Genomic DNA, 27887 nt, shown 5'->3' with positions numbered 1-27887 from the left:
AACCAGACCACAAAACAACTATAGGTTGTCTTGCAACTGGCAGGCTCTGGTCATGAGAAAGCCAGAGCTTGAGAGAGCAGAAGGTTGGGGCTGATGAAGAAAGGCAGAGCTTGTGCACACCAAAAATCTCACTCAGCCTTGACCAAGCCACTTGGTTGAGACTGCATTTTATTGCCTTGCTTTCATAACCATAGATGTTTTCAGACCTATTGAATCTGATAAAGATTCCTCTGTGGTGATGGGCAACCAGCGGTCGGTATCACCAAGAATGGAAAGGAGCAGTATAATTGGTTTTGGGAGCAATGGAAACCACCTCCTAATGATCCACTCCTGGGATGTGTCATGTTCTGAAAGCTAAATATCTCTGCAGAATTGATGGTGCAGATTTTAATGTTTTACCTATTTCCATCAGTATATACGTATTCCTCTCACCTTCAATTCTTTTCACCTATTTGCTATGAATGTTGCCTCAAATATTATTTTAGTTGTCTCACTGTGTACTGCTTAGACTTCCAGAACCAAATTTGAAAGCTAATTAGGTATGGAAGGATGGAGGCTAAAATCCTATATGTAAGCCAGATCTTTCATTAATGATGACGCAGAACGATAGAATAAATGGACTCAGGAAGCTCACATGTTTTGGTTATTTGTCTAAGAGGCTAATGGGGTATTGCCTGGATCGTCAGGGAAAGGGATTAACTTCTATCTACAGTGCTCAGCAAAATCTGACATTTGCAACTAAGAACTTATAACTAGCACAAATGGAGAAGTAAACTGCACTTTTCAAGACCGTGGCTGTTCTGACCAGGATGAGATCTCTGCTTAAGCAATGGGCCAAGTCCTAAATTATATCTGATAGTTGGCAGCATGAGAAATACTTCTGTAACAATGAAATCTTAGGGTGCAGGCAGTGAACAGAGGCATTGCTGAATGAAATCAGAAAGAAGACTTCAGAGCAGAACTTTTTTCTTTTTATATGCAAGTCTTTTTATTCAGTAAGGTTGAGACAGAAAATTTTGGGATAAAAAAAAATTGTAACAACATAATAGATCTTGGGTACTATAATATGTCTAAAACATCTCAGTAGCATTTTTTGAAAATATGTAACACCTCCCCTCCCTCCAGTGACAAATCAGACTGCTCTTCTCACCAAAGTTAAGGTTTGTGAGCTGATTTCAATTTCACATGAATGCTAATGTGGGGGGTACCATTAGGGATATTTTGCTGCTGCACAGGTGAGTTGACACCAGACTTTTGACTACTGACTGCAGTTTGAAGCTCTCCTTGCAACTGAGGACAGCAGGATTTCACCTTTAATCAGGATATTTTAACTGTAACATGTCAGGAAGAGCTTGCAATTCCTTTCACTCATTAAGTGCAGTTTTTTAATCTAATCTCTGGTTTTGCTGTATCACAGGAAAGGATTCCAAGTGGTATGTTTTTCTTTTCAAATTCAAATATTGCTTAAAACGAGTGTTAAAATGTTATCCTGTAGTATTAGGAACCTAAATAAAAGAGTTTCTGGGCAGAATGAAGAATATGATATTATTTTGTAATACAAGTTAAACTGAAGAAGCTATCTGCATTGTTCCACATGAGAGAAATTAAGAACTACATAGGGGTGTTGCCTAAAAACTGTAGTATTCTGAAAGGTTTTCTTGCTAACAGAAGTGAGAAAACATTCAGTCCTGATGCATGTACTATTCTCTTCAGGGAGAATTGGCTCAGGTCCTTTGTGACCCATTCTGCTTGTTTACACTCTCATATAGTGCTCAGCTTTAATGCACTGCATGGTGAAAGAAGAAACTGGAATTCAGCCCAGACTTCCTTAAATTCTTGCTAGAGTTTATGTTAATTTCATCCCTTTTTTCTCCAGTTATCTAATAGAAAGCGTGATTTCACTGTCATTAAAGATCACCTAGTCTCCTGTTTTCATTTTCTTCGTGCTGTTATTATGCTTCTCATTGAAGTCTCCTTTCTAGTGATAATGAACACTCAGAGCATTTCATTGAGAAAAACGAGTTAAACATTTTTTATTTCCCTAATCAAGACCCTGTAATTATCATTAATGAATGCCAGAAAACAGGTGAAGAATTACATGAGAGGTAAAAAGGACATTGCCAAAGTGATTTTGTGATCACAGTCACTTATAATAATGTGGTGAATGTTGGCACAGCAATCTAATTGCCTGCTAAAAAGCCTGCTCTGTAAACCCAGTTACTAGTTGCATTACATAATGTTGATGTTGAACTGCTTCAGTCAAAGTTGAGCATAATACGGACAGAAACTTGTAAAAGTCCATGGTCTTTATTGTGGAATAATTCATACAACTTGTCAGTATGGTGATTTTTTCAATTTTTGAAACAGAAAACCACAGTGATTCAATTCTAGAAGGAAAAGTAGCCTAGAAAAAAAATCATGTTTTGCAAACAGAAGAAAACAAAAGTAAGGTAATTTTTTATTCTATCTCTTTTGACAGTATCCTTTTAAAGCGAAAACTAAATCAAATTCTAAAGGTCAAATTCTCCTCTCATTCACATCACAATAGCTCCAGAGTTCTTCTACTGACTGTCAGAGAATCGCTCCAGATCTATACATTTTTAGTGCAGCAGAACCTGGCTTTTCAAGCCTAGATGTTTCACAAGAGGAATACATGTTAAGGAGTGATATTTAAAAGAAAATAGTTTGTTTTTCTATTCCATTAAATTAAATCTGTAGAAGGACAGAAAAAGGCTTATAATGATTCCTCTTTTGGTCTCAGATAAACTACCTTCAGAAAACACTTATGAAAAGTGTAAGACAGAAAGCTCAAAACAATCATTGAATTAAGTATGTGTCCAGAAGACACTCTTGATTTCTTCCAGTACCACAGATTTTTTATCCTGAAATCTGTATTTCACATAAACGGAGAAGCACAGGACATGGAAAATTGATCTGAAGGCTAAACAGAATTTCTCCTGCAGTAGTCTGTTTGAGGCATGGAAAGAAGGGAAAGAAAGGGAAGAAGGAAGGCCGACACTGGTGCAATTCAAAGAGCCAAGATATTAAGTGGCAGCCCAAAAAATGTGTGTGAGAGGTCTGCCAACAGAAGGTAAGCTCTTCACGTGCAGCCCACCCTCTGGCGACACTCTCCCTCGCTACTTCCATTCGATGCATGTTGTTTCTGTATGTGCTGAAATGCTTCACGCTGTGTCACTGGTATTTCTGTTACTGTTTTACCTGTCCACACTGGTCTCTGCCAGTCTGTTATTCATAATTGCTAGGGCTCCAACCCCACCAGAGAATCCATTTTGCTTTGAATTGGTGCTCATTTGCCTCGGGTAGCCATTGGCAGTTTCCGACAGCTGTTTCTGCATGATGGCCAGTGACACTTTATTGGAGGCCAGGAAGTCTTTCATGGAGATCATCTCTCCTGACAGCCGGCGCCCATCTGTGTCGCTCTCGTTGACAATGTCAGTCTCGATGGAGATGTTTCTCCGGCTGCGCATGTTCCCCGGCATTACCACGTTCCTCCGTGACCGAAATAATTTTCTTTGGCATCTATGGCAGCACCTGCAGTCCAGCTTCTTCAGTATCCAGTTTATGGATTGTTTGATGACAATAGAGATCACGTTAAATAAGGAATAGATGCAGCAAACCCCCATGAGTATGAAGACAAAATTGCCAAAGCGGTAAAGGCCCTGGCTCTCATACTGGGTGTTTTGGCTGCTGACCAGATCACCAAAACCGATGGTGCTGAAGGCCACGAAGCAGAAGTAAAGCGAGTCAAAGTAACTCCACCCTTCAATTGGTGTGTACATTGCAGAGGCACAGCAGGAGATGATGAGTGATGCTACACATAAAATCAGCATGACGTAGTACACCGAGGGCTTCCAGCCTGCCAGGCTGTCCGCCTCTGAGGTCCCCGAGCCCCGCCGGCCGTCGTGAGGGAGGACGCCCTTCCTCCTCAGCTGTCTCTCGTGGCAGGACTTCATGACATAGGCTATGACGGTGATCAGGCGCTCCAGGAACAGGTTAAAGAACAAGATGGTCCCTGCACATCCTATAAGGCCATAAAATATCAGAAAAATTTTGCCTCCGACAGTGGCTGGGGTGGTCATGCCAAACCCTGGAAGACAAAACAGAAGGGTTTTTTAAAAATAAGCCTTTAGTTATCACATCAGAAGTTTTGTCACAGGCTAGTCAGAGGAACTGGCAGCAAATCCCTGTGGCACAGCTCAGCTCGGTAGGAGACAGAGGTCTTTCTCCTAGACTGTTACCTGCTTGAGGCTCACCTTTTCCCTGCAGCAAGGGGAAGGAAGTTCATGCAGAATGAAACAAAGAGCAAGAGAAAACACAAAGGAAACAAAACAGAGGTTAGTGAAGGTCTGGATTTTCATCTGGTTGGTAGGCTCCCTCTGTTCCCCATTGTAGCTTGCTTCATTTCTAGGCTCAGGGTTATCACACTCGCTCCTTCTCTCTGATGCTGTTCTGCACAGGGGATCCGATCTGATGAAGTTTTCTTGTTTGTCTGCATCCTGCTCCACAGCTCAAATCTGTATTTGGGACTTAAGAAATATCTCCTCTGGTTTCATTCCCTGTCGAGGGATTTCTCAGGTCAGAGGAGCTTCAGGTTTCCCTTATCTCCCTTCCTTCCTACAGCTTGCAAATAGCAACTTTGTTTTGGTTAGAACTATTGATAAGACCTACTTGTTTTAACAGGAGATTACTAAAGAATAAAAAGCGAATAAGCATGTCCAGAACAACACTGAGCAAATTAGAGTAATATGCATGATAAATAAGTTTGCTGCTGTTTTATTGGAGTCTGGAGAAGATTAATAAGGGATGAAATAACTCATCAATTAAGCCAATCAGGTAGGGAACAGCAAAATCATGTTGGACAAGAGACAGAGTTATTTGTTTCCCTCTCTTTGCAATTGTGAGATGCTAATTATAAAATAATTAGGCTCTGGAAAATAAAGGAAATTGTATTTGAAGCGTGACACATTTGTGCTTGGAAGATAGACAACTGCAGTGTGAAGAGGCCGTGTTTCCCAAAGCTCCGAAGTGCATTCCTCCTCCCACCACTGGAGACCTGCTACCAGCACAGACCCCTCTCAGACACTGCTTCTGCTCCTGCATGTTTAAGTGACAGCCCCTGTCCTCACCCCTCTGCATGACTCCTGTCCTGCTGAGCAGTGTCCCTCTGAGACGTACTCCCCAAACCCCAGCTTCCACGGGACCTGGAGGAGGCTCCAGCCTCCTTGTCAAATTTCTCTGCTGGAGGGAGCTGGGCTGCTGCTCTGTGTTGTGGGAAAGAGGGCAATAGAGAAATCACCCCGACAAAATGTTCTTCATGACAGCTTTTTGCTGTTGTTCCTCCTGGCACACAGATCTTTCCATCCACCTGCTTTCCCCTCCTTCTCCTTGAACCGATCCGTCTCTAATCCTAGTTCTGATGCTGACTTATTTTCTGCGCAGCCTGTTATATGCAAGTCATGACCTCCACCCTGTGGACAGACACGCAAAGACCGACAGACAAGGGGAACCTCTGCAGCCGGTGGGATCTGCCCAAAGCAGCGGCGGGGAGGTAGGGGAGCGCTGCCACATCCAGGCTGGGCAGAGATGGAAAGCTGGGCAGCCTCTGGCACAAGGTGACCAGCAGCAGGGACCAGCACGTGTGCCAGATGTTGTACAGTAAAAGCCCTGGCAAGAGAGATGCATTTATGGCAAACGGTGCTCACGCCTGCAGCGTGGCGTTATGCCTTCGGCTGCTTCGTCCCTACCCGTGGGCACCTCTCACCAGGGGCTCGGGTTCAGTTGTCTCTGAGCTCAGATCTGCCTGGGCAAAGACCCACCAGCAAAGGCTTCACAAAGGCACCCAAACAGGCACGGGAAGAAAGGGACAGTGCGCTATAAATACGCCAAAATGCAGAACATTGATCCAGAGAGACAGTGAGCCTGAGCGTGGCTCTGTCCGGTGCCAGTTCCTCCTCTTCAGCTGCTTTAACCTTCTAGAGAAAATGTATTTTTTAAGTTCACTTCTCTGTTTACAAATCTCAATATGAAGCAATCAATGCTAACATTTCCAAAGAAGCACTAAAACGGAAAACCTAAAAGCAGTATTACAATAAAGATACTAATTTTAGAAGCACTTCCCTTTTAAGACCATTTGTCAAAAGCTTTTAGTCATGGAAATAATGTTAATTCTTGAAATGTCTTGTATTTACAAGTACTGGACGACACTAAGTCTGTTGAACTTTGACTATCACAGCTAAGATTAATCTGGTATATTGTATTATAGACTAGGACTTGCCTGGCAGTAAGTAATTTTTTCTCCAAACGGACTCTTGGGGTGTTTGAAATTATTCTTAAATCCAAGTAAATTTGGTGAATTGTTTCAACAAAGAAATGCAAGAGTGCAAAATGGTAAAAGGCTGAACTAGTTGAAATGAAAGGGACTGTTTTCTTTTGGTATTTCGGTGGTAAAACTTTTCATTTCAAAAGATCGGTCACCTTTTGGTTAAAATTTCTCAGTTTGAAGTAAAACAAATAGAAAAAAATAATTGCAATACATTTCAGAGTTTTAAAAGCTTAATGATCTTACAATGTAATGCAGCATTTCACTGTGTCAAATTAAACCTACCAAAACTGTCATTATTTGTTTCATTATCTTTTCCAATACAACTTCAGGTCAAATTTTTTCCCAATTTTTCCACTGGCCATCAAGCCAGAAATCTCACTGATCTCTACTAAATAAATGAATGTTTTCAAAAATCCTTTTAATACAACAGCTCTGCAAACACTACCTGGAAATAAATTGCTTTCCTTGCTTTTCTTCTCTCTTTTTTGTTTCCAAATTTATATAAGGAAAAATAAAGCTCATTCATGGACAAAAAGGCGTGATAATGGGATTCGTTCTTGTTGTAGTAAAACTACTGACAATACTGTGCTGTGCCAAGCATGAAGACCTATGGCTTAAATGAGTTCCTTCATTAGGTCAGCGAAAGCTCTCACATCAGACCCTGCCCTCTAACCAAAAGACACCAAAATAAGCCTGTTGGCTGCGTGCTGGGGTCATGCACGTTACTCAGCATCGGAGGGGCTGCAAGTTCGTCTCTGAGAGGAGTGATGCCTGCCCTGAGGCAGGTGTCTCCATCCACCACCTCTGCTCATTGAGATGCGAACAAAAACATACGTATCCTCTCTCTTCTGCCTCAGATACCCTACAGTGCAATGGTCCAAAGGTGTTGATTCCCCGCTTTGCTTGCAAAATGCCTTTTTGGTAATTTGGTTATAGACCAAGAGAATGAGGTCTGGGGCAACACTACAGCACTTAAAACTGAAATACTGCAATTTTGTTTTGTTCTTTTTCCAAAATGTAATGTGAAAAAAAAAATGCCTGGCAGGTGCCTCCCTAGAAGCAAGGCTCTCTGTGACACTCCCTGTGCGTGCTGCCTGCGTGCCAAACTGAGCCAGAGGGACACGGGCCGCGAGGTGTCTGAAGTACGACTGGCACACTTGATTGAGGCAGCACTTCTAAGCCGAAATAATTAATTGTGCAGCTGAAATACATCAATTTGGAACTGAAGTCTCGGCACAAGGGTAGGACACCTATTGATCTGCCTGCTGTCTTTCCCAGGTCCCTGTGCCGTCCCAGGAAACCCACAGGTCTGCTGTTTGCCATTGCGCGGCATTTCTTTGCCATTGTGAGGCCGTGGCTGTCAGCTGAGGGGTGCCAGCTGCACCGGGGCTGGGGACTTCAGCGGGAGCCTGGGCGAGCAGCACCAAGCTGCAGGGCCACAGAATTGGGTCAGACCCCTGCCTCTGACAGCGCTGGGTGCGTGATGCTCAGAGAAAGGATATAAGAAAGCGTGAATAAAGAAGAAAGTATGAATAGCGTCATCTTTCCCTGGCATATCCTCCCAAGAATCAGCAATTTAGAGGCTTTCAGGACATCACATTTAATAATTTCTCCATCAATCTTGTCAAATTCTCTTTCAAATCATTTACGCTTTGGGTCTCCTGAGGCAGTAAGTTCCACAATTTAATTATGGTTTGTGGAAGAGAAATCTTTGTCTAACCTCCTACCTGACAATCCATTTCAGGCTTCCTACCTTTTGCATTGTTAGCTGTAATCATTCTCTGCTCATTTTCTCCCTTCACCGCCCGAGTTTATAGACTTCTGTTGTTTCTTTCTTTCCCACTTCTTCTCCAGTCTGAGGACTTCTACAGTATTTAGTCCTTAGTTTCTGTCTGCTAAGACATCTTACTGGTCCCATTGCCTTGCTTGTTTCTTTCTACCTTAGTACAGTCCTTCAGAGATAAAGGAGCAGGACAAGGGCTATACACAGTACTTGCAACGTAAAAGTTCTATGAATTCATGCAGGGCATACTGATGTGTCCTGCTTTGCTCTCTGTTTCATAGTAATTCCTGGTTGTCTGTTTAATTGCTGTTGACCACCAAACTGATATTTTTAGAGGCCTACCAACAGAGGATGAGACTTCTTGCTCAACAAGTGACGGGCATTTGGCTGCTATTAGGCATTTTTTTCCATGTGCATTATTGTGTGTTTGTCACCACTGAATTTCATCTGTCATTTTATTACTTAGTTATTCGGTAATATGATATCCACCTGCAGTTCTTTACAGTGAAGTTTATAGCTGCGTATCCTGAATACTTCTCTATCTTACGTAAATGTTATCTATTTATCTCGTCTTACATTGTTTCTGATTGTTGAAATGTAAAGGTAGCAGCATAGAGCCTCGAAGACCCTGCTGTTAATGTGCTTCCCTTTCAAAAACCGAATATTGATACCTAGACTTTTCTTCTTCTTTTTTTTTTAATGGTTATTTATCAATGATAGGAAACGACTTTTTATCCCAGTAGAAATTTATTTCTTTAGAGACTTTGCTGAGGGCATTTGTGAGACTGCTTTTTGAATGCCCAGGTAACCTGCAATTTTTGTGAGACCTGACTTCCCTCTTGAAAAGCTCCATCATCTCTATGAACATCCCTGCTAACTATGTTCTTCTTTACAGTATCCTAATGTGCCCCTATGGAAGACAGACTTACTGGCTTATGGCTCCCAGGAACATCTTTGTAGCCTTTTCTAAAAACCGTTGTCGTGTTTGCTATTTTTTATTTTCCTTGCACCAAAAATGATTTTAAGTTATAAATCACACTTAGTTAAGCAGCAATTTCATGTCTGAGTTCTTTTATAAGTCCTGCAAGAAATACTTCACTCCTAACAGTTTGTAAGAGATTATTCCGATATGAGACATAGAGGAGAAACCAGTGGCAAATATATAGATGGGAAATGCCCTAGAGAGCAATTAGAACAGCAGTCTGAACCATACAGCTGAACGGGGAAAGAGCAATAAGCTAAACTGCAGACTGAGAAGCAAATACAGAATGAAATTATGAAATCAGATTAAAGAGGAAATAAAAGCAGTGGCTGACACTTGGAGATTATTTGAAAACACGAGATTACTTGTGATGAAGAAACAAAAACAGGAAACAACCACAGGAAAAAAACTGCTAATGATAAACAGTTTTTATAGTATGAGGGATGCTGATGAAATTTCATGAACTTTATTTTACAAGTTGAGTGACATTTCTTGAAGAAGAGTTATTTCATGTGGAAATCAAGATTATAGTCAATCAAGAGAAAATCACATCATTTTGAGTTGGAAGAAACAAATGTTTTTATACTACTGAAGAGTGTTTCAATGGATTTGTTGGATGTATCTGTGGATATGGCACTGTTATTAGCATTGATAGATATGCATGACAAATCCTAAGTATGGCAGCATGGCAATGAAGAAGTACCAATTTCAAATTTCTATTCTGAAATCAGCACAGGACTGATTTGCCTGTCCCATGATCCATTGATTACTATAACCTGATATTATATTTCATGTTATTCAGCTAGACTGAGCAACTACATTCCTTGTAGTTTCAATTTTCCTTCAATTATTATTTTTTTTAATAGTGCTTAAAAAAAAATTCAGTTTTGTTTGCTGAATATACACGCTAATTCTGAATTTCTCTGTAGCAGAGCTACGTTTGCAGAAGTTGGAAGGAATTCAAACTCCAAGCAGAGTCAATAAAAATTTTCTAAAGCACCACACACCTCCTACGCAAAACAATTTTGCAGATTTCATCTTGGCAGCAAAAATTCTGTCTTAAAAGATTGTTATTTCAAAGTGCTCTAAAATCCACCTGTAAGTTCAGAGTATATTGTGTGCCTTTTCCAAAAGGATATAGGGATACTTAAGAAAAAGAATGATAGAAGAATCGTAAACCTATTGACAGTGTAATATAATCATATTCCATGGTTTCCTGAAGCGAGTAATAAGGGTAACCAAAGAAAAGCAAGCAGCTGTAATTCTTATCAATAGTCAATTTGACTTGTGTCCAACAGGAAGCTCTCCTAAAGATGAATAATCTGACAGAAGGTGAATATTGACCAATATTAAGCAAATGTTGTTCTCAATCTAACAGTAACAGGTTTATATCAAAATACAAGAGGAAACAGGCATTATCTTTCTATAATTAATCAACCCTACAAAATATCCAGTTTCTCTACTTTCTTTCTTCAATATCCTGGTTTATCAGCCTTTGAAAATCTGGAAAAGCTAAATTATAACAAGCACCAACCTCCAGAAGCTGGGCGCAAGGACAAGGCTATGCAGTGGTCCCACCCAGCCGTTCTCACCCTGCCCCATCCCATCCCGTTCCCCTGACAGGGCACAGCCCAGGGGACTTGTGCCACCCTTGCCCTGGTGTCCTCAGGAGGCCACAGCAAACGGCCTTGGTGAATCCAGATGTCTACTCCAGTGTCGGTTCATCTCATCTTTTCTGTTGCAAACTACTCCAGAGCTACCAACTGCTGCAAGCGTTTTCTCCCTAGGTCATTACCACACTTGATTCCTCTGCCTGGTGGTGCACAGTTTGACACATGTTAATTCTGGATTTTCTGACATTCACAGGTTATACCAGTTAAACTTTCAGTTTTCATTTCCTGGTACTCGTGGTGCTATGAAAGACTATGAGAAACTGTTCATCAGTCCTAATCCTTCATGAATGAAGCCTGGTGCACCAAATATAATTTGTGTGTAGGAAGGCTAGGACAGACATATAGATTTTACACTTCATTTTGGATCATGACATTGGGTCTTTCTATTGTCTTGCAAAATACCTCTTTTTTTTCTGAGAGGTTTCATTTCCTTTTTGAATGTGTGCTCTCAGAAGTACAGCTTGCTGCTACTGCCTTCCCCACAAAAAGGAAGCGGGCAGAAAGAGGGGGTAACACTATAGCAACAATAATGAGTCATTGCGATGCTAGAAATAAAAATATCATCATGAAATGGCTTTCCAGTTTAACCTACAATCAGAGCTCTTTGTGTTGTGGCTATATTCCTATTGCATTTCCTGTTTATTTGATTAACTCTCTTCCTTGTTTTACTTTATCAGCTCTACTTTGGTCATGACTCACTGGGGAAATGCTGAATTTCACCGGTGGAACAATCACAAGGAAATGATTGAAGATCAGGAAAGGTGTAAACCAAACTAAATATGACCAAGATATTCAACTACAATGAGGAGATTAAGAAAACTGTAATTAGATAAGAGAAATACAGGAAGTCCTGGATAACTGCAAAGATGCTGACCCCCTTTCTTCCAGTACACATTCTGTGCTGAGCTATTTCTGTAAGGATATGGTGTGCCTCTAAAAGAGAGGCAGGAAAAACAACTCTAAGAGAAGCTGTACTTGAAAGACTTTATTGAGAAAATGTCCTGTACTGTTCCTACAGTGTCAGAAATGTGGCAAAATTCACTTCTGCCATAATAGTTTATTCTTATGCTCTCTGAGCAGGATAAGTAGTCCTAGCAAAACTCTAGTTCTGCTGGAGTAATCCTGTCACCAGCTGAACTCTTCTAGGAACAGCTAAAGCACTCTCAAACCATCTCACATCACTCCCCTTATGACAGCAAGCTTAGAACAGAGTCCTGTATTGTAAAGGAAGGAGGACAAAAAGTCCTTCCCAAAAAGAGAAGAAAAAGATACATTTCTGTGGTGACACACCTACAGTCACACGCGTTGTCAGAAACACTTGTTTCAACTTCTTGACCTTCTCTCTAAATACAGGGGGAAAAATGAGCTAGCTGAGTCCTGAAACCTTCTGCTACTGCAGTAATTATTTAATGAAATAATATTTTCTCAGGGACAGCCTGGTGTGCCATGGCATGTATTTCATTGGCAATGGTATTCTCTTGTGCAGGTAGCTACATGGTGGAGAAGGGCTCAGCCTGCTGGGAACGCAGGGCACGTATGGCTATAGCAGCACTGCTCTGTGCTATCTGTTCTTCTGTTTCGTGATGTGCCTGGTGCCTGTGAGTGCTGCACCTCCTGCCTGGGCATCCTGAGCGCTCTGGGGAGCTGTAAAAGCTGGAAATGCCTGCAGGGCTGTTAGGGCTGAGTCATACCCGCAGATATACCACTATGCTGAGTGACCGGCTGCTCGGTGACCTGGTACCCTGCCCTGAGTGGCGTGGCTGCTGCTTCATTCTGTGCCAGACTACATCTGCAGTGTCATGCATCCAGCTCAGGCAGACTTAGAGAGATTGCGACCTTCTGCAGAGCTCCTAGCAGGAGTAAGTCCATTCCTAAAGGGCAATACTGAAGCTGAAATTAATGATATAAGATGTTTTGATGAAGCTATAAATATAGTTACCCAAGTACAAGCTACACTTTCTCATGTATCTTGAGATTTCTTCCCTCTTGAGCTTATCTGGAGAATCATCAAACCTGGCAGAGAGCACTACTGCCACTGTTTCAAAGACTACTGAATTACTTCCAAAGAAGTGAGGCCAAACCATATGGTAGAAAAGTTTTTCCTTCAGCTCATGGTAGCAAGAGTTCAACCAGTAAAACCAGTAAATGAGTCTGACTCATTCCAGTAACTGAACTGTCCTATCTTATTCAAACATCATTCTTAGCTGTCCACAATCATGGAAAATTACTATGGGAAAGAACTAGAATATTGAAGCTTGGTTTTAATAGTCCTTCTTGTGGTTCTACTAGGTTGGTTCATACATGTTCCTGAGACACTCATGGCATGCAGGAGCTTCTGGTGTGGCTCTCACACTTGGAGCTCAGGAGACTGCTGACCTTGAGGTTTTGGGTAACCAGAGTCCTTGGATCTGTGAAGCCAACAATGCCAGGTTATCCTGAGACCCACCTGCATGCCCTGCCTGACTCCAACAAAAGAAGGTGGGATCTCAAGATGTCCCCACCACCTTCCAAACTCAAACTAGGCCCAGACCTCTCTGTCTTTAACCCCCTCTTCTCTCTGAAGTCAAAAGGAACCTGCTGCTCCTCTGCTGTATGAGATTTTGGTAGGATTAAAAGACAACTTTTAATGTCTTTACTCTCTACTTGTCTTTGAGAGGTAGAGAAAGTGGTTTCTCTTCAGTGACTGCCTTTCCCCAAGATGTGCACTCCATGCACACGTGTGTGCACACATGCACACTTAGGTACACATATGCACGCGTATGTGTATTGGAATTAGACTGTATTTAAGGTCTCTTCCAACCCAAACCATTCTATGACTCTACGTTTCAAAACCTTCCTGTGGCAGCATGAGGGCAGCTCTGCCCCTTACACCCAGGCACAAGAGCACAATGAGACCCAGGACACAAGCTTGACCCCAGGGACCCTGCCGTGCAGCTAATGCACCAGACCTGTGTGTCCCCCCCAAAACATCCACACCAATGCATATTCTAAAGAGGCTCAGAAAAATTTAGACAGGGATAAAGCAGGGGCTTTCAGACTATACTCCCTGGAGTCTTAAATGAATGGCCCAAACCATACTTTCTTCTGCTTTGTAATTCCTCATCTTTACCGATCCACACACCAACTTTCCAGTACAGCTATTCAAACTACACCTTCCTTGGGCAGTCTTCTGTGCATACAGGATGAACAAATGGACCTGGATGTGAAGACTGAAAAGGGCATCCCCGGTTTTTTCAATGAGCAGGTCAGGGGGCCCGTGTGGCTTGGTCTCTTCCCTGGACCAAACACATATCAAAACTGGAAGATGATTACTCAAATTCTAGGTTACTATGAAATGGGAACAACTATAATGTACAAATCCAAAAAAAACAAACCAAACCAAAATCAAAACCAAGAACAAAAACAGAGGAAGAATGTTGGCTGGTTTGGATAACATAGGCAAAATAAAACAGAAAAATGAATTGCCTGTGACTATATAAAGCCTTAAAATTGTGATTCAGTGGCATTTCTTTTTTGTCTCTCAACAAAATGATAATTTTCCAAAACCTTTGAAGAACACAACACCAGCAGTAGTGCTGCAGACAGAGATGAGCATGGCAAAGGTGCTTGCTCTTAAACCAGTGCCAGTGTGCAAAAACAGCAGAACTGAAAGGAGGGAGATATGCTTTGAGGATGGGGCCAGTCTCATGTTCAGCCTGTGACACACCAAGGATATAAAAGACCTGTGTAAGTGATTGTGCATAACATTTCTTTGCCTCTGAGAAAAGCCTTCTGAAAACCGAATCTTGTAACACAGATGTAGAAGATCAGTGTCATGATGAGTGTGTGAATGGGACTTTGAGGGCAAAAATAGCAAAACCTTGGGGTTTTCAGTGATTTTGTTTTGGAGAACAGAAGGAAAGCTTGTTTTGTTTTGTTTTGTTAGTGTGTATGATACAATGTCTGTATTTAACACAGTGGAGTTTAGCTCACAGTGAGTCACTGTTGAAACCTGTCTGGAGAGTTGAGTACCTGTTATTGCCATTCTTCTCTCATTTCAAATATATAAACTACATGTTCTGCACTGAACAGAAACACAGCTTAAGAAAAGCTTCCACTTTTAAGAAATCTAAGAGGCTTATATAAAAAAAATGCTAAAGGGACAACATTGGATGTAAAATATAATAAAAATTCAATATTAATAGACACTGTCTTTATGGGTCTGTTGATACCTCAGTTACAAAGTCCTTAAATAATACATGACTCTGTGAGAGACAGCCTCTGTAATTTTCATTATTTTAAGGGTGGGTTTTTTTTTTGGTGTAAGATAATTCATGGGAACTCTGCCATTCTGCTTTATGTAATTAAGTTTATATTTTATTTAAGGTTCATGCCAGGTCTTGTGTAACAAGTACACACAGCCTTGTTACAGCTCCATTGCAATCATAAATTCCACTTATAAATATTTTATACCTACCTCCTGGTTTCCCTTTATAATTTTTATGTAGTTTTTGAAGCCTGAGGTGCTATGCCCAATGAATTTCCATCATCCCATGATAGATTTGTAAGTTAGTACACCCTGTGTTACTACAGCACTAAAGCACAGCTAAATTTTGAGAAAGCATTGTTACTATTTTTTTATGGTTACTTTTTATGACTTGTAGAACAGTCATTTAAAGGCTTGTGTAATTTTTATGTATTCTTAAAACACAGAATCGTTGATTTTAATTACATCATCTCGATGTTATTAACACACCTGTATTTACTATTTCATTAGCTATGAATTTTAATATTTCATATCAACAGGTAGTCAAGATGTACGTGTGGGTGGGACACCATCTCTGGCCTAGCCTGATTGCTCACCAAAGCTGTCAGTAGTTTGGCGGCCTCCCTCTCCCCGCGGAGCACATGGCGGGCCCCAAAGGCCTCGGGGTGCCTGGAGGTGCTGGTGTCTGTTCACCCATGGCCAGGGGACGGCTCTGCCCTGCCACACACCCAGCCCATCGCCTAAGTCCTCTCCCCATCTCCCTGGGGGGGAGCCAGCACATCTCAAAGAATTTGGCAAAACTGTGGTACAGAGATGTGAGCCAAGCTCAAGCTACAGCAGTGTTCAACTCCCACAGTGGGGCAGCAGATTGGTTACCACTGACTGAAAATAATTAGATGGTCGTAATCTTTCTGGATAATTTACCATCAAATGTTACCTAAATAATATCTTTTCAGAAGTAAAATATACACTGTTCCTTACAGCTATAATAGGTACAATATCCTGAACTCCAAGATATAAACACATTTGTCAAAGGAACAATAAGAAAATGTGGTAGAACTTGTTGATCCTTCCCATAGTTAAAAATGCCACGGCTGAGGAGATGTTTTATGTAATAAATAAATAATAAAAAAATAGCATTCTCATCAGTTTTAATTTTAATCGCAACAGAAATCTTTTCAAGTATTTTCAAATTGAAAAACAAATGCATACACATTTGGATTTGAAGTCTTTGATAAAGGAAATGTAGCAAATGGCAGATTTGCTATGCATGTTTGGTTAACACATAGCACCAGGAGGTCCTCATTAAGACGGGAAATAACTCCTTAAAATATTGGCCTTTTCTTACCAATCCCAGCAGAATATGTTCAGCAGACAGGTATATACTATATACTGTATACACCGTATATATGAAGTGTCTGTAATGTTTGAAGAATCAAAATCAGACCTAGAGATCTTGAAGTGTGACTGAAACAGATATTAAAAAACGAATTTTTGACAGCCTCAATACATCTGAAGGAACTTAAGAGAAGATAAATAGATTTATTTACATGCAAAACTGAAAAATGCACACAGTTATATCTGCATCAGATAAGCATATGCATGTATGATGAATATGTATATATATATATGTATATAAACCTTTTCTTCTGTTGAATAGTATACCTTGCTAACAACAAATAGTAACGTTAAGCCATAATTTGTCTTGGCACAATAGTACTTTATCGGAATCATGATTGTAATGAGCACTGCTTCAAGGGTATGTTTTCAAGCAGCCAGTCTGAGTAAATACAGTAACTTAAGCTATTAAGGAATAGGAACAAAATGTTGTGTGCTAATTAAGTTATGGGTTTATCTACACTAAAATTTTCCTTCTAAACAGTACAAATTTGTGTGTATTTTAAGGGTTTCCAAGGTTAGTTTAAATTTTCTTTTTTAACTTTCATTCTTGGCATGTATACACAAAGGACCTTATTTGTCTTGGAGGAAAAAAGTAGTTATGTATCTCCTGGAGGGATTTTTTCACATAATACTGTAGGAAAGGTACATACGTCTGTAGCTTTTGTGAATTGCTTTGTCAGTCCAAGATGTATTAATACATCTTTCCTCTGCTGTACAGATTTAGTATTCTTTCTCATTTAGAGGTAAAGCTACTGACAATAAGGCAAGTTTTTTTGGTTTTCAACAGTGGGAAAAAAACAAGTGAGAATATGTGGTGGGTGTTTGTATCTTGGCAATATGAGACTGAGAAAACCACCTCAATGGCTTTTTGGTGAAGTGGATTTTATAAAATTAATGCTCTTTCCTGTCTCTAGATATAGACACAGAGCAATTTTATGTAACACTGTCACCTGCATTTCAGCTAAAGGAAGAAGATCTCTGCTGTGATCATTATGGGAAGAGGAAGGGGAAGGGGAAGAGCAGAGGAGAGCAGAGCGGAGGAGAGGGGGGAAGAAAGGAGGGAGGGGAGGGGAGGGGAGGGGAGGGGAGGGGAGGGGAGGGGAGGGGAGGGGAGAGAGGAGGGGAGGGGAGGGGAGGGGAGGGGAGGGGAGGGGAGGGGAGGGGAGGGGAGGGGAGAGGAGAGGAGAGGAGAGGAGAGGAGAGGAGAGGAGAGGAGAGGAGAGGAGAGGAGAGGAGAGGAGAGGAGAGGAGAGGAGAGGAGAGGAGAGGAGAGGAGAGGAGAGGAGAGGAGAGGAGAGGAGAGGAGAGGAGAGGAGAGGAGAGGAGAGGAGAGGAGAGGAGAGATCTTTTGCATAGGCTGAAAGGGAGCTGGACTCAGATAAGGAAAGATGATTTTTGGTGATGTGAATAAACAGTTTATGAGCATGTGTTTGTGTGTGATTACATCTTCCTAACCAATTTCAAGCTTTATCTTGGTGACAGAGAGGCATCTCTACCTGGGAGGCATCACTACCAAAAACATCACGTGCCAAGGGCCTTGGCATTGCCACCTCAATGTAACAGAAAACCTCAGCCAGAAAATGAAGTTAGCCTGACACTTGGATACATCGAGCTGAAGGACAGATCAAAGGAGCAAGTATAAAAGACAGCACAAACACCACTTTAGTTCCTCAGAGACTGGCAGACAGCCCCCAAAAAGCTAAGAAAATGACAAAAAAAAATCAGAATTACAAAGCAGGTGCTTCAGGGGCTACAAATAAAAAGCAAAGAGCATGAGCTCATACCATACAGAAAAAGCTGTTGGTATGGTATGTAGTAAGATTCTTGAAATATTCTGTATAAAAGAAGAAGAAAATATGAATATTCTGATTAAAATTATGAAAACTGGCAGACAATGATGACAGCTATGTTAACAGAGACTGTGACGAATATTTGCCACTGGAGAGCTGGTGATGTAGCACTGGCATTTCTCTGAGCACTTGCTATGAGCATATGATGAAGAGCTTGAACATGTGTTTTATCAGCTTTGAATTTCCTATCCATTAACATGTATAAGATGGATCAAAGACTAGAATTTAGAAAGGAGACAAAGGCTATTTTTCACCCTTTTAAACATTTTAAAAGCAAGAAGTTATGCTGGGGGGACTGATAGTTGGACACTTGAATAAAGAAGCTAGTTTTGTGAAACAGTGCCAGGCTATTCCAAAGGATACATCCCCTACAAAAGAAGCTTTGAAGCATTGTTGCCACCAGATGCAAAAATGTCAAGATAAACTTAAGATTCTATACAGAAGAAAAAATAAATAAATAAATAAATAAAAGAACAACCAACAACAAACAAAGAAATATTAATGACAGTAATAGACAGCACAGTGAATTTTGGTTTGGAGGAAAGAGTAAGTCTGGACTGTGTGACAGTGTGCTGGCTTCTACCTGCACAACAGCAAAACATATAGTTTAGTTTATGTCTGCAGCTTATGTCCACCTGGTTCAAAAGGCAAGGACTTGCTAAGCCACTGGGTGGCTGTGAGAGCTGCTGGCACTTTTCTCATGGGTTTCCTAAATAAAAAGCACCTGCCCCTGCCTGTGAAGCCAGAGATAGATGCTCTGCTAGTGACAGGACTGGTGGTATGGGTCTGTAAGACAAACCCAAAGCCCAACAACACAGCCTACTCATGTGGCTTTATAGGTGCAAACTTTTACATCAAAAAGAACCTGTATGTAAAATAAGACGTTGTGCCATTGCAAACATTAAAAAACCAACCAACCAACCAACCACCAACCAAACAAAAAACTACAACCACAAAACAATGCCTCTTGCAGGGACTGATTCTCTCTTTTCCTACCTTTCTGGGTGATGACCAACTCCTGCTCCCTGTGCATCAGCTATATCCTAAATCTAAGCATCAGCTGCCTTACCCACACAAGCAATTATTAAGCACCACCACAAGCATCCAGAGAGAGTAGAACTGAATGAGATTAAGGGATGTTAAAGAGTGGTGAAAAGCTACAAAGTCAGGCATTTTCTGTTATAAATGGACAAGTTACTGAGGACATCCCAAATCAGAGGCTGGCTGAGGTTGGAAGGTGCCTCTGGAGATTGGCTATAGTGTGTGCCCAGTGGGACGTGAAACTATCTGGAGGATAACAGGGATGTAAGGCTTTCCAGACAGATATTTACAGATTTATGGAAACAAAATCATACTTTAATTATGTCTAGAAAAAGAGACACCCATTTGTGAAAGATAAAACCAGGGTGAATCCTTTTAGAAGGAAAATTGCAAAACCATTTCTGAAATACTTTTGATCAAAGGTTAAACACACCTTGTAGAAGCCTCAGAAGAGAGACCCTCAGAAACTCTTTACCTGATTTTCCTCTGCTTTGTGAGGTTTCTCTCTGCAAGTTTGTTAACTGAATTAACAGCTTTTGTTCATGAGGAAGCACTGCACTGTTGCTGGAAACATAAAACATTTTAAAGAATCGCTCACCTCTGCCCACAGGTATCTATAGCTGCCTGGTCCAACAAATTAGATACCTACCAGAGTTTGATATTCGTGAGCCTCAAGGAAAAGTGAACTCTTTTCTTCTGAGTGATTACTCGAAGACATGATGATCATGGAGTTGAAATCATACAGCTGAAAACTATAAGAGTGAAAACTCTGGGGGGTGAATGCCTGTCTGAACTTTAAAGAGATTACAGTGGATTTGGAGTGCAGCACATGAACTATCTTTCTGGAAGTTTGCAAGATGTAATTGAGGGCTATTTCCTGATCTCTGTGCTAAGACAGTCACATAAAAAAGGTCCATCATTTCAAACATTGGTGTTAAATGAAATTAAAACGTTTTAAAAAGCGTAAAGAGAAATTTCTCACACGAATCATCCCAGAGATGACTTAAGATTATTTTGGAAGATAGCTTTTCCCAGTCTTTCAGAAGCTGTTACACCTGAAAGCAGAGAGGTTCAGCTGCTGTCAGCCTGTATACAGCTGCTCTGTAAATACTTAACACTATGTGTGGTGGTTTACTTGATACATTTAATGCTGATCAATTAAATAACTATAGTTAATGAAAATGATTTTACAGATTCTGCTTATGAAAGTGGTGAACCTGAAAAAGCTTTCACTATATATGTTTAACACAAGAACTGAAGTATCACTATTTAAAAATGTATTCTGCCAGGGGAAGAAGAAATGTTTGAATAACTCTCAAAACCAAACATGTCGCTCATTTAAAAAAAAGTCAAAAAAATGTTACCATGAAACAGCAAAGCAAATTCCTGGCTCTTTCCAGAAGTTTTGAAGATGTCACCTGTACTGGTAATAGGTTTAAATGTTTCCAGTTTCATCATTCACAGTTCTGAAAAGCACGTTTTAATTTGGAAAAGAAGCACAGAATTAAATAATGGGATCTCTCAGGAGTGTAAGTGACCAATGCCATGGCTAACTGTGTGAAAACAAATCTGAAAGTTTTGAAGCTATTTATCAAGTCCTTTCTGTACAAAAAGGAACCCATGCAGCCTTTTGTCTCTCTATAATGGCTTCCTGGCAGCCATGTCCCAAACAGTTTGCCATACATGAAAAGGAAATAGTGCTTTGATATAGCATATAATGCACACGCTGAAAAATAGGTGCAAAAGCCTGTGTCACAAAAGAATCTCTTTTAGAATAAAAAGGCTGTTAGTGAAATAGTTGGAGGAAGGGAGTTTATCACACTTCCATTAGAGGCTTGTTTTCTTCTGAAAACAAGGCTTGTCAGCTACACTTTTTGTATTATTTTTTTTCTTTTACCCAGCCAGGAGCTGAAGAAATTAATGGTTTCAAAGTCAGAGCAACTTTTTTTAGTTTCTTAGCAACTTTCTGCATGAAGCAGGCAGTGCCCTGCCTGGCTCTCCTGAGCCACGACAGTGCTCAGGGCTATAGACGGGGAGCAGAGAAGTCATGTGCAGGGCTTTGCAAAAATTCTAGGGCGAGGAATTGTTTTTCAGGGGCTGCTTTCTGGACATCCATGTTTCCACATGACATTCCACCTCCTGGCGAGAATAGTTTGTTCTTCTCTTTGAAAGCTGATGCTTTTGAGTACAGCCCCAGCCTGGGCAAACTATCACTGCCTTCTCTTCCAAGTGATCACACAAGAAGGGATAACTTGCTGACTGAAAAATGTTCGTGTTATTTTCCACAATGTAAATAAATGCATTTCCTTGTCTCTTGGAAATCAGACCTACTCCTTATTCATACCTAAAAGACAGCACAAAGACAGAACAACATGCTGGGAACTCCTACCTTGTTTCTGTGCATAGAGTTTCACACAGTTCTTACTTTCTAGATAAAGAACATAATTTGATCAGTACATGCTTCCTAGATTCAATTCAATAGAGATGCCAATGTCATGGGAAAGATAAGTGAATTGAATAGGAAGACAGAGCATGGGTCAATATGACTATATGCATGTGCAAACATTTCCCCCCAAACTTTGTGGAATTAAGTAACGGAAGAAGCTGGTTAAATCTTTCAATTAAACAAGAAACTTTGACATTAGCAAGTACTTGCTCAGTACTAACCAAGGAGAATTCTGAATTATTAGCAGTTCCTTTCAAATCTGCAACGCCTTCATAACTGAAGCACTGCCATATAAATTGTCCTTGCCATCTCCTCCCTATCCTTGCAAGAAAAGCCTCTCCATTTCAGTAGATGGAAGTAAGACAGAGTTAATCAAATTGCATTTAATCAGCTGAGGCTGAAAATATGTTTCTTAGAATCATGTTAAATGCTTGAATTTAGCTGCTCACTACTTTTATTACCAGAGGGCAGAAAAATCCAGTTGACCAAGTAGTAACTACAGAGTTTTAGACAGATTTCTGTACTATTTGTACATGATTACATCTCAGACAAATATAGTGGGCAATCAGATTTTGGCTTGATACAAACCATATGTTACAAATTAGACATAAATCTACTACAATCATTGGAATTATATTGGTTTTGCACCAACAAGGGTGAGGTAAAATTTGATCCACAGCCCACACTGATTTGGGGTTCAGTGGGAGCTAGCTATTTATAATAAAAATATCCTAGAAGCATAAATACTAAAAATACAGTTGTCTACTTTTGCCAGCATTTTATCTTGTCAAGAAATTGTGGTTTTGCCTGCTGCTGTTGATGTGGAATTCCTGGAAATTGCTACTCTCATCTTCAGAAATGAAGTTTTGCCATTAATTTTTATGTGATGAGAGTGGATATTGCATTACAGAAACAAACTCTGAAACGCAGAAGAACAATGTAGACTGAAAACCATATATACTCATGTAGCATGCTACTTTTGTCTTTCCCTACATTTGTATAGCACTGCTCAAGATCATTACTTCTTAACAACTGACAAGTGATTCTGAGGCGTGAATGAGAAAGCTGTGTGACATCTTGTGATGAGTTGAGGACTTCCTGTAGAACAAGATAAGTAAGTAAATAGATACGTTTGCAATTGTATCAAATTATCTGGCTCAATATGTAGTAACTCAGCCTAGGGCTGACATGTCAACCTCCTCTCTGGAGTAAATAAACAGAATAAAACAAAGAATTTGACTTCAGTAACCAAATTCTGGATAGCTGATGAAAATGCTAAGAAGGGTCTAGAGCCAGAAAACAACAAATTTGATTCCTTTCATTCTCAGGGAAGGAACAATGTTTAACGGTAGGTCATGCAAAGGAACAAACATAAATGTTTTAAACAGGAAAAGGAAGCCAAGGGCAGTCAGAATAAAGTTTTTTGCATCCTTAGAGAAGGGGACTTTCTAGGGAACAGAAGGAGCCATGTTTCTCTGCAGGAGAAGGCACGATGAAAGGAGTCTAAGTGAAAAGATGGGGAATTCTGGAAAGATGGTGCAGTCCATCTCAGCAAACAGACTTTTCAGCTCAGTTTGAGTATTTCTTTAACTCTTCAGAGAAAGCTATGGTTGAGCTGAATATTTGAAGAGTTTGTGTGTGATAAGCTTCAATGTGTGGTCCTGAAGAGGTAAACCACATGTCTGAGCTCCCTGGGGCCCAGGGCTCTGGGAAGGTGGTGCTTAAGCGGACAGAGTGTCTTATGGGATGAGTACCAGTCCTGTAAGCCATGGCAGATGAACAGAGAGAGCCATGAAATGGAAAAAAATCAAAATCAAAATCAAAATCAGTCTTTTCCTCAAAATGGGCTAGAGAGACCAAAAAGGTTTCAAACTTTAGCTCAGAAAGCTAAAGCACAATGTCCATGAAGTTGGGTCCAAGCACAGCAATTTGGTGAGAGTACAAAAGAGATCATTTCAAGAGAGACTACACAGATTGATGATTTTTCTTGGTTAAAAAACAAACATACAAAACAAACACAATCAATCAAACAATCACCTAATCACCTTTTAATTAACATTCTCTGGAAGTAAACACAGCTAGGAATTAACCTGCCGAAGTAAAAGTGTGTGAAGAGCACCTAGCTGGCTGCATGTCAAAATTAGCGGCTGAAGACAAGAAGATTGAAGACAAGATTGATTGCAAATAAAATCCTTAAATACTTACGAAGACCAAAACAAAAATGGTACAAAAGTACCTAAAATGTGTTTCATGAAAAATGTATGTGACAAAGTCTAAGAACGTGATGCACAAAAAGCCAGCTTTCCCTTAGGTATTGAAAAGCCCATGGATCATTGTCTTCTCCCCTTGTTACTTCTCTAGATGCTTAATTTTGCCCGTGCATGCCCATAGATGCTGTTACCTTCACTGGTCTGAGCATTCCAGAGCTGCACAAGCTCAGCAGTCCTCTGCTGAGGTCCCCACGATGCTTGAGCCTGTCTGGCTGCAGTCTAAGCACGGCTCACGTACAGCCATGGGGCTGCGCTTAGCACAAAGCACAACAGCTGCACCTCCGTCCACTTAAAAGCCCAGCTGGTGATGTCTGCCTGCTAGGGGGAGTTTGAGATCCGGCTTCAGTCCTCTTGACATTGATCCCTTGTGCAGAGAGCACTGGGGTTGAGCAAACAAACACAGAGTTTGTGTAAAACACAGTAAGGGACTCCTCCATGCCAGGTGGAGGAGAGCTGGCGTAAGGAGGCAGGGCCCCTGAGCGCACTGCTATCCAGCACAGCTACTGAGCACCTTGCAGCGCTGAGCTCCGCGATTACAGAATCATAAAATCATTCCGGTTGGAAAAGACCTCTGAGAGCATCCAGTCCAACCTTTAACCTAGTTCTGACAAGTCCACCACAAAACCATGCTACTAAGTTCTACACCCACACGTTTCTTGAAGAACTCCAGGGATGGTGACTCAACCACTTCCCTGGGCAGCCTGTTCCAATGCTGCACAACCCCTTCAGTAAAGAAATTTCTCCTAAATTGCACCACTGTGGTTCCTTCCTCCTCTGCCTGCATGTAGTCGTGGAGCACACACAGACGGGCAGCTCCTGCTGCTCAATATCAAGGAAACCTGTGTGTTCCTCCTGCTTGCTGCCAGTGCCTGGCGAGCAAATTCCAGGGGTTTTGTTGGTGAGTGGGTGCTATCACATGAGGCTTCTCTAGATGAATTTGGCCCCCTGTGCTTCCCACCTCTATGCTGTCACTTACAGCATTGTAAGAAATGTGTCAGGCTCCTGACATTCCCTGAACATGTCTTTGAATATAAGATGCCATCTGATAAATCTGCACGCCACCTAGAGAGCTTTCATGAAGAGCAGCATGCCAGGTGTCTATCAAATTACCATGGATTTAGTGCAAGCCAAGAACAGGGAAAGAATAAATCTAAATTATTCTAACAAAAGTACAAGTTTCCACGCCTGATTAGTGTACTGGAAACAAAATTAAAAATAATAAAAAAAAATCTGCCTGAAAATTTCTCTGTTCAGACTCTAACTCAGGGTTTCACTTTAGGAGTCAGAACTGCGGATGCAGCTTCAGAAATGGTCTGCCCTGAGATTTACTTCACAGACCAAACTTTCTCTTCTTCTTATACCTCCTCTTTAGTAAATATCCGTGAGATCCATCTGAAACGTCAAAGTGAAGCTGTCTTGCTTCATCTTTTTTTAATCACTGTCATCAAAAATGTAGAAGAGGAATTCTGTAGATTGACATTGACAGGAGTTCTTCTAAATGTGCTGGTTTCCCAGGAATTGGTACTGGGACCAGTTTTATTTAGCATCCTCATCAATGACTGCAAGAAGAGAGTGTGCTGTGAGATGCACAGGTCTGCAGATGATGCTAAGTTTGTCTGGGTAATGAAATTCCACAAATGCAAATTCCATGCAGAAAAAAATAAAAAACAAAACCAAACAAACAAATAGCAACAACAAAGTGAATTGGGATAAGTTGTTCCTCAGATTCTGAAATACCAGAACTAGCACATCGCTCAATAAAACAAGTAAGAAATTGCTCTAAAACTTAAAGAAAGTCCTTTATACAACAGGTGTTTTGAGTGTCTACAATTTGCCTCCAAAAGGGACTGTAGAGGCAGACCGTATTAGCAAGCTCAATAAAGAATTGGACAAATGGATGGACAACAGGTCAGTGAGCGGACCATAGGAGGAAAAGGCCAGAACCTATCCTTTAATAACCATATCCAACAGTTCTGGATGCTGAGGAAGTACAAGGGGGATGGACCTGTGACTCTGTCCAGGCTCACTTACCCAAATAGCATCACCTCCTGCTGCTGCTGGAACACAACGCTGGACTAAAGGGACCATTGGTCTGGCCTCATCAGGAATTTCTCATGTTTTTATAGGAGCCTTGCTTTCCTGCTTGCCCAGTCAGGGTTTGCAAGTAACTCCACTGTGCTGCAAATTTCGTAGGAAGGTTGTCTTTGTCCCCACTCTCCCTTCTCTTTTAGTTTTGGGTTATATGTCACATTTCTACTGTGTTTTTCCTTAGCAAAAGTATTAATTAGAGTTCAGAAAATCCTTTTTATCTTGCTTCATTACTTAATGAAGCACATATCTTAGAAAGTGTCTTCTGTGAAAACATCTTAGAAACATCTAATTAATCATCTTCCAGCATTTCATACAGATCAAATATAACAGACTTACTACAGATACTTAAAAAAAACAACCAACCAACCAACCAAAAAAACAGAGAGGCTGGGCTGACTGACATCATACACAATTATATTTTAGGAACCTCTCTCCAAACAAGTTTTAATGTGAAACATAAATTGTTTCCATAAAATTATTAAGGGATATTAGCAAGGCAGGTCTGTTTTACCACAAGTCAATTTAAATCTGAGCACAAGATTCTATGGCTAAAAATATATAGTTTGATTTGCAAATCACCGTAGTGTCTCTGTACATTATTAAGGAACATGTTTCCTTTCAGCAGAGAATAATCATGAATACACACGTTTCAAATTTTGTTGAACAGCAAAAGTACACAGCACTACGTGGATGACCTCCCTTGTCTCTTGACAGAGCCAAGGCCTTGGAGCTTGCAAGAAAGAGGATGTTCAGTTCTTGCATTCTTGTCTTTCCACAGAACATTCACAATTTCAGTTGGAAGACTGTTCTATTTTTACCTTGCAACAATTGAGTCTAAGGAGATCTCTGATGCTCTGATGATTCAGGCAAAGACACCATTTGCTTTACAGTCCACTCGGCATGACAAACAGTAACTGCTTTTTTTTTTTTTTCAGGGACTTTGCTCACTGCAAATTTATTGAAAGTGCCAATGTTATGGTATTCTCTTACTTTGGTACATGACAAAAGGTAAATTAAGAACAAACAAACTAACTAAAAAAAACACCCACAACCCTGCCAGCTTTTATATATCCCCATAAAAAACATAGGATGAAATGAGTTCATCCTTTTAAGGAAATTGTACAGTTATACTTCATATATTACAAATGAGTATTGCTTTACTTGTTCTACTCAGATTAGTAAATTGGGAGTCCTTGTTATGGCGTTCTCCAATTAATTCTGCTTTAAATAGCTTGAAGTGGCTGTTTTAAACACAGCAGTGTGAAGGCAGTAATTCAGGATAGTTATAACTTAATGATGTGAGCAGGTGTGAGGAAATGATAGATTTATTCCAGCACTGTAAGGGTAAGCAGACACTAAAGCATCTTGCTAAAGGATCTCCCACAATGTAACAATACCAACTAATGAAGTATAGATGCATTTAAAATGAAACATCCTTTAATGCTTTTGCTTGGAAGATGCTCATATGTAATTTAAAGACCTCTGAATCCTCCGTTTTACTCAACGTTTTGCTGCAGCAAAGCTCTGCTTGGAGGGAGGCAAAGCATACAGTGCTGCCTGTACCAGTCCACTGACAGCTGGATCAGGCATATAGCTGAAACGATACATACATCAGGCATACATCAGGCTGAAACGATTCAAAAACTTAAAGCATGGGTTAAATGCTGTGAGTAGGATGGTATCTATGAGTATTTGAGCTTCTCTACCCACTGTCCTAGCTAAGGTCTAGGTTCCCACTACAGTTTCCATAAGCTTCTCATC

General features: G+C 40.7%; 1 protein-coding gene across 1 annotated transcript in view; it reads right to left on the bottom strand.

Annotated features, from left to right (window-relative positions):
- Positions 1 to 2198: 2198 nt before the first annotated feature.
- Positions 2199 to 27887, bottom strand: part of KCNK13 (potassium two pore domain channel subfamily K member 13) — a 63682-nt gene continuing 37993 nt past the window's right edge. The window contains exon 2 of the mRNA XM_035539650.2: positions 2199 to 4108. Coding sequence (XP_035395543.1) covers positions 3216 to 4108 — 893 coding nt within the window. The 3' untranslated portion in view covers positions 2199 to 3215. The remainder of the gene's footprint in view (positions 4109 to 27887) is intronic.

The sequence above is a fragment of the Cygnus atratus genome, chromosome 5 (genome assembly GCF_013377495.2).
Source record: "Cygnus atratus isolate AKBS03 ecotype Queensland, Australia chromosome 5, CAtr_DNAZoo_HiC_assembly, whole genome shotgun sequence".
Classification (NCBI taxonomy): Eukaryota; Metazoa; Chordata; class Aves; order Anseriformes; family Anatidae; genus Cygnus; species Cygnus atratus.
This window is presented reverse-complemented; position numbering and strand designations above follow the sequence as displayed.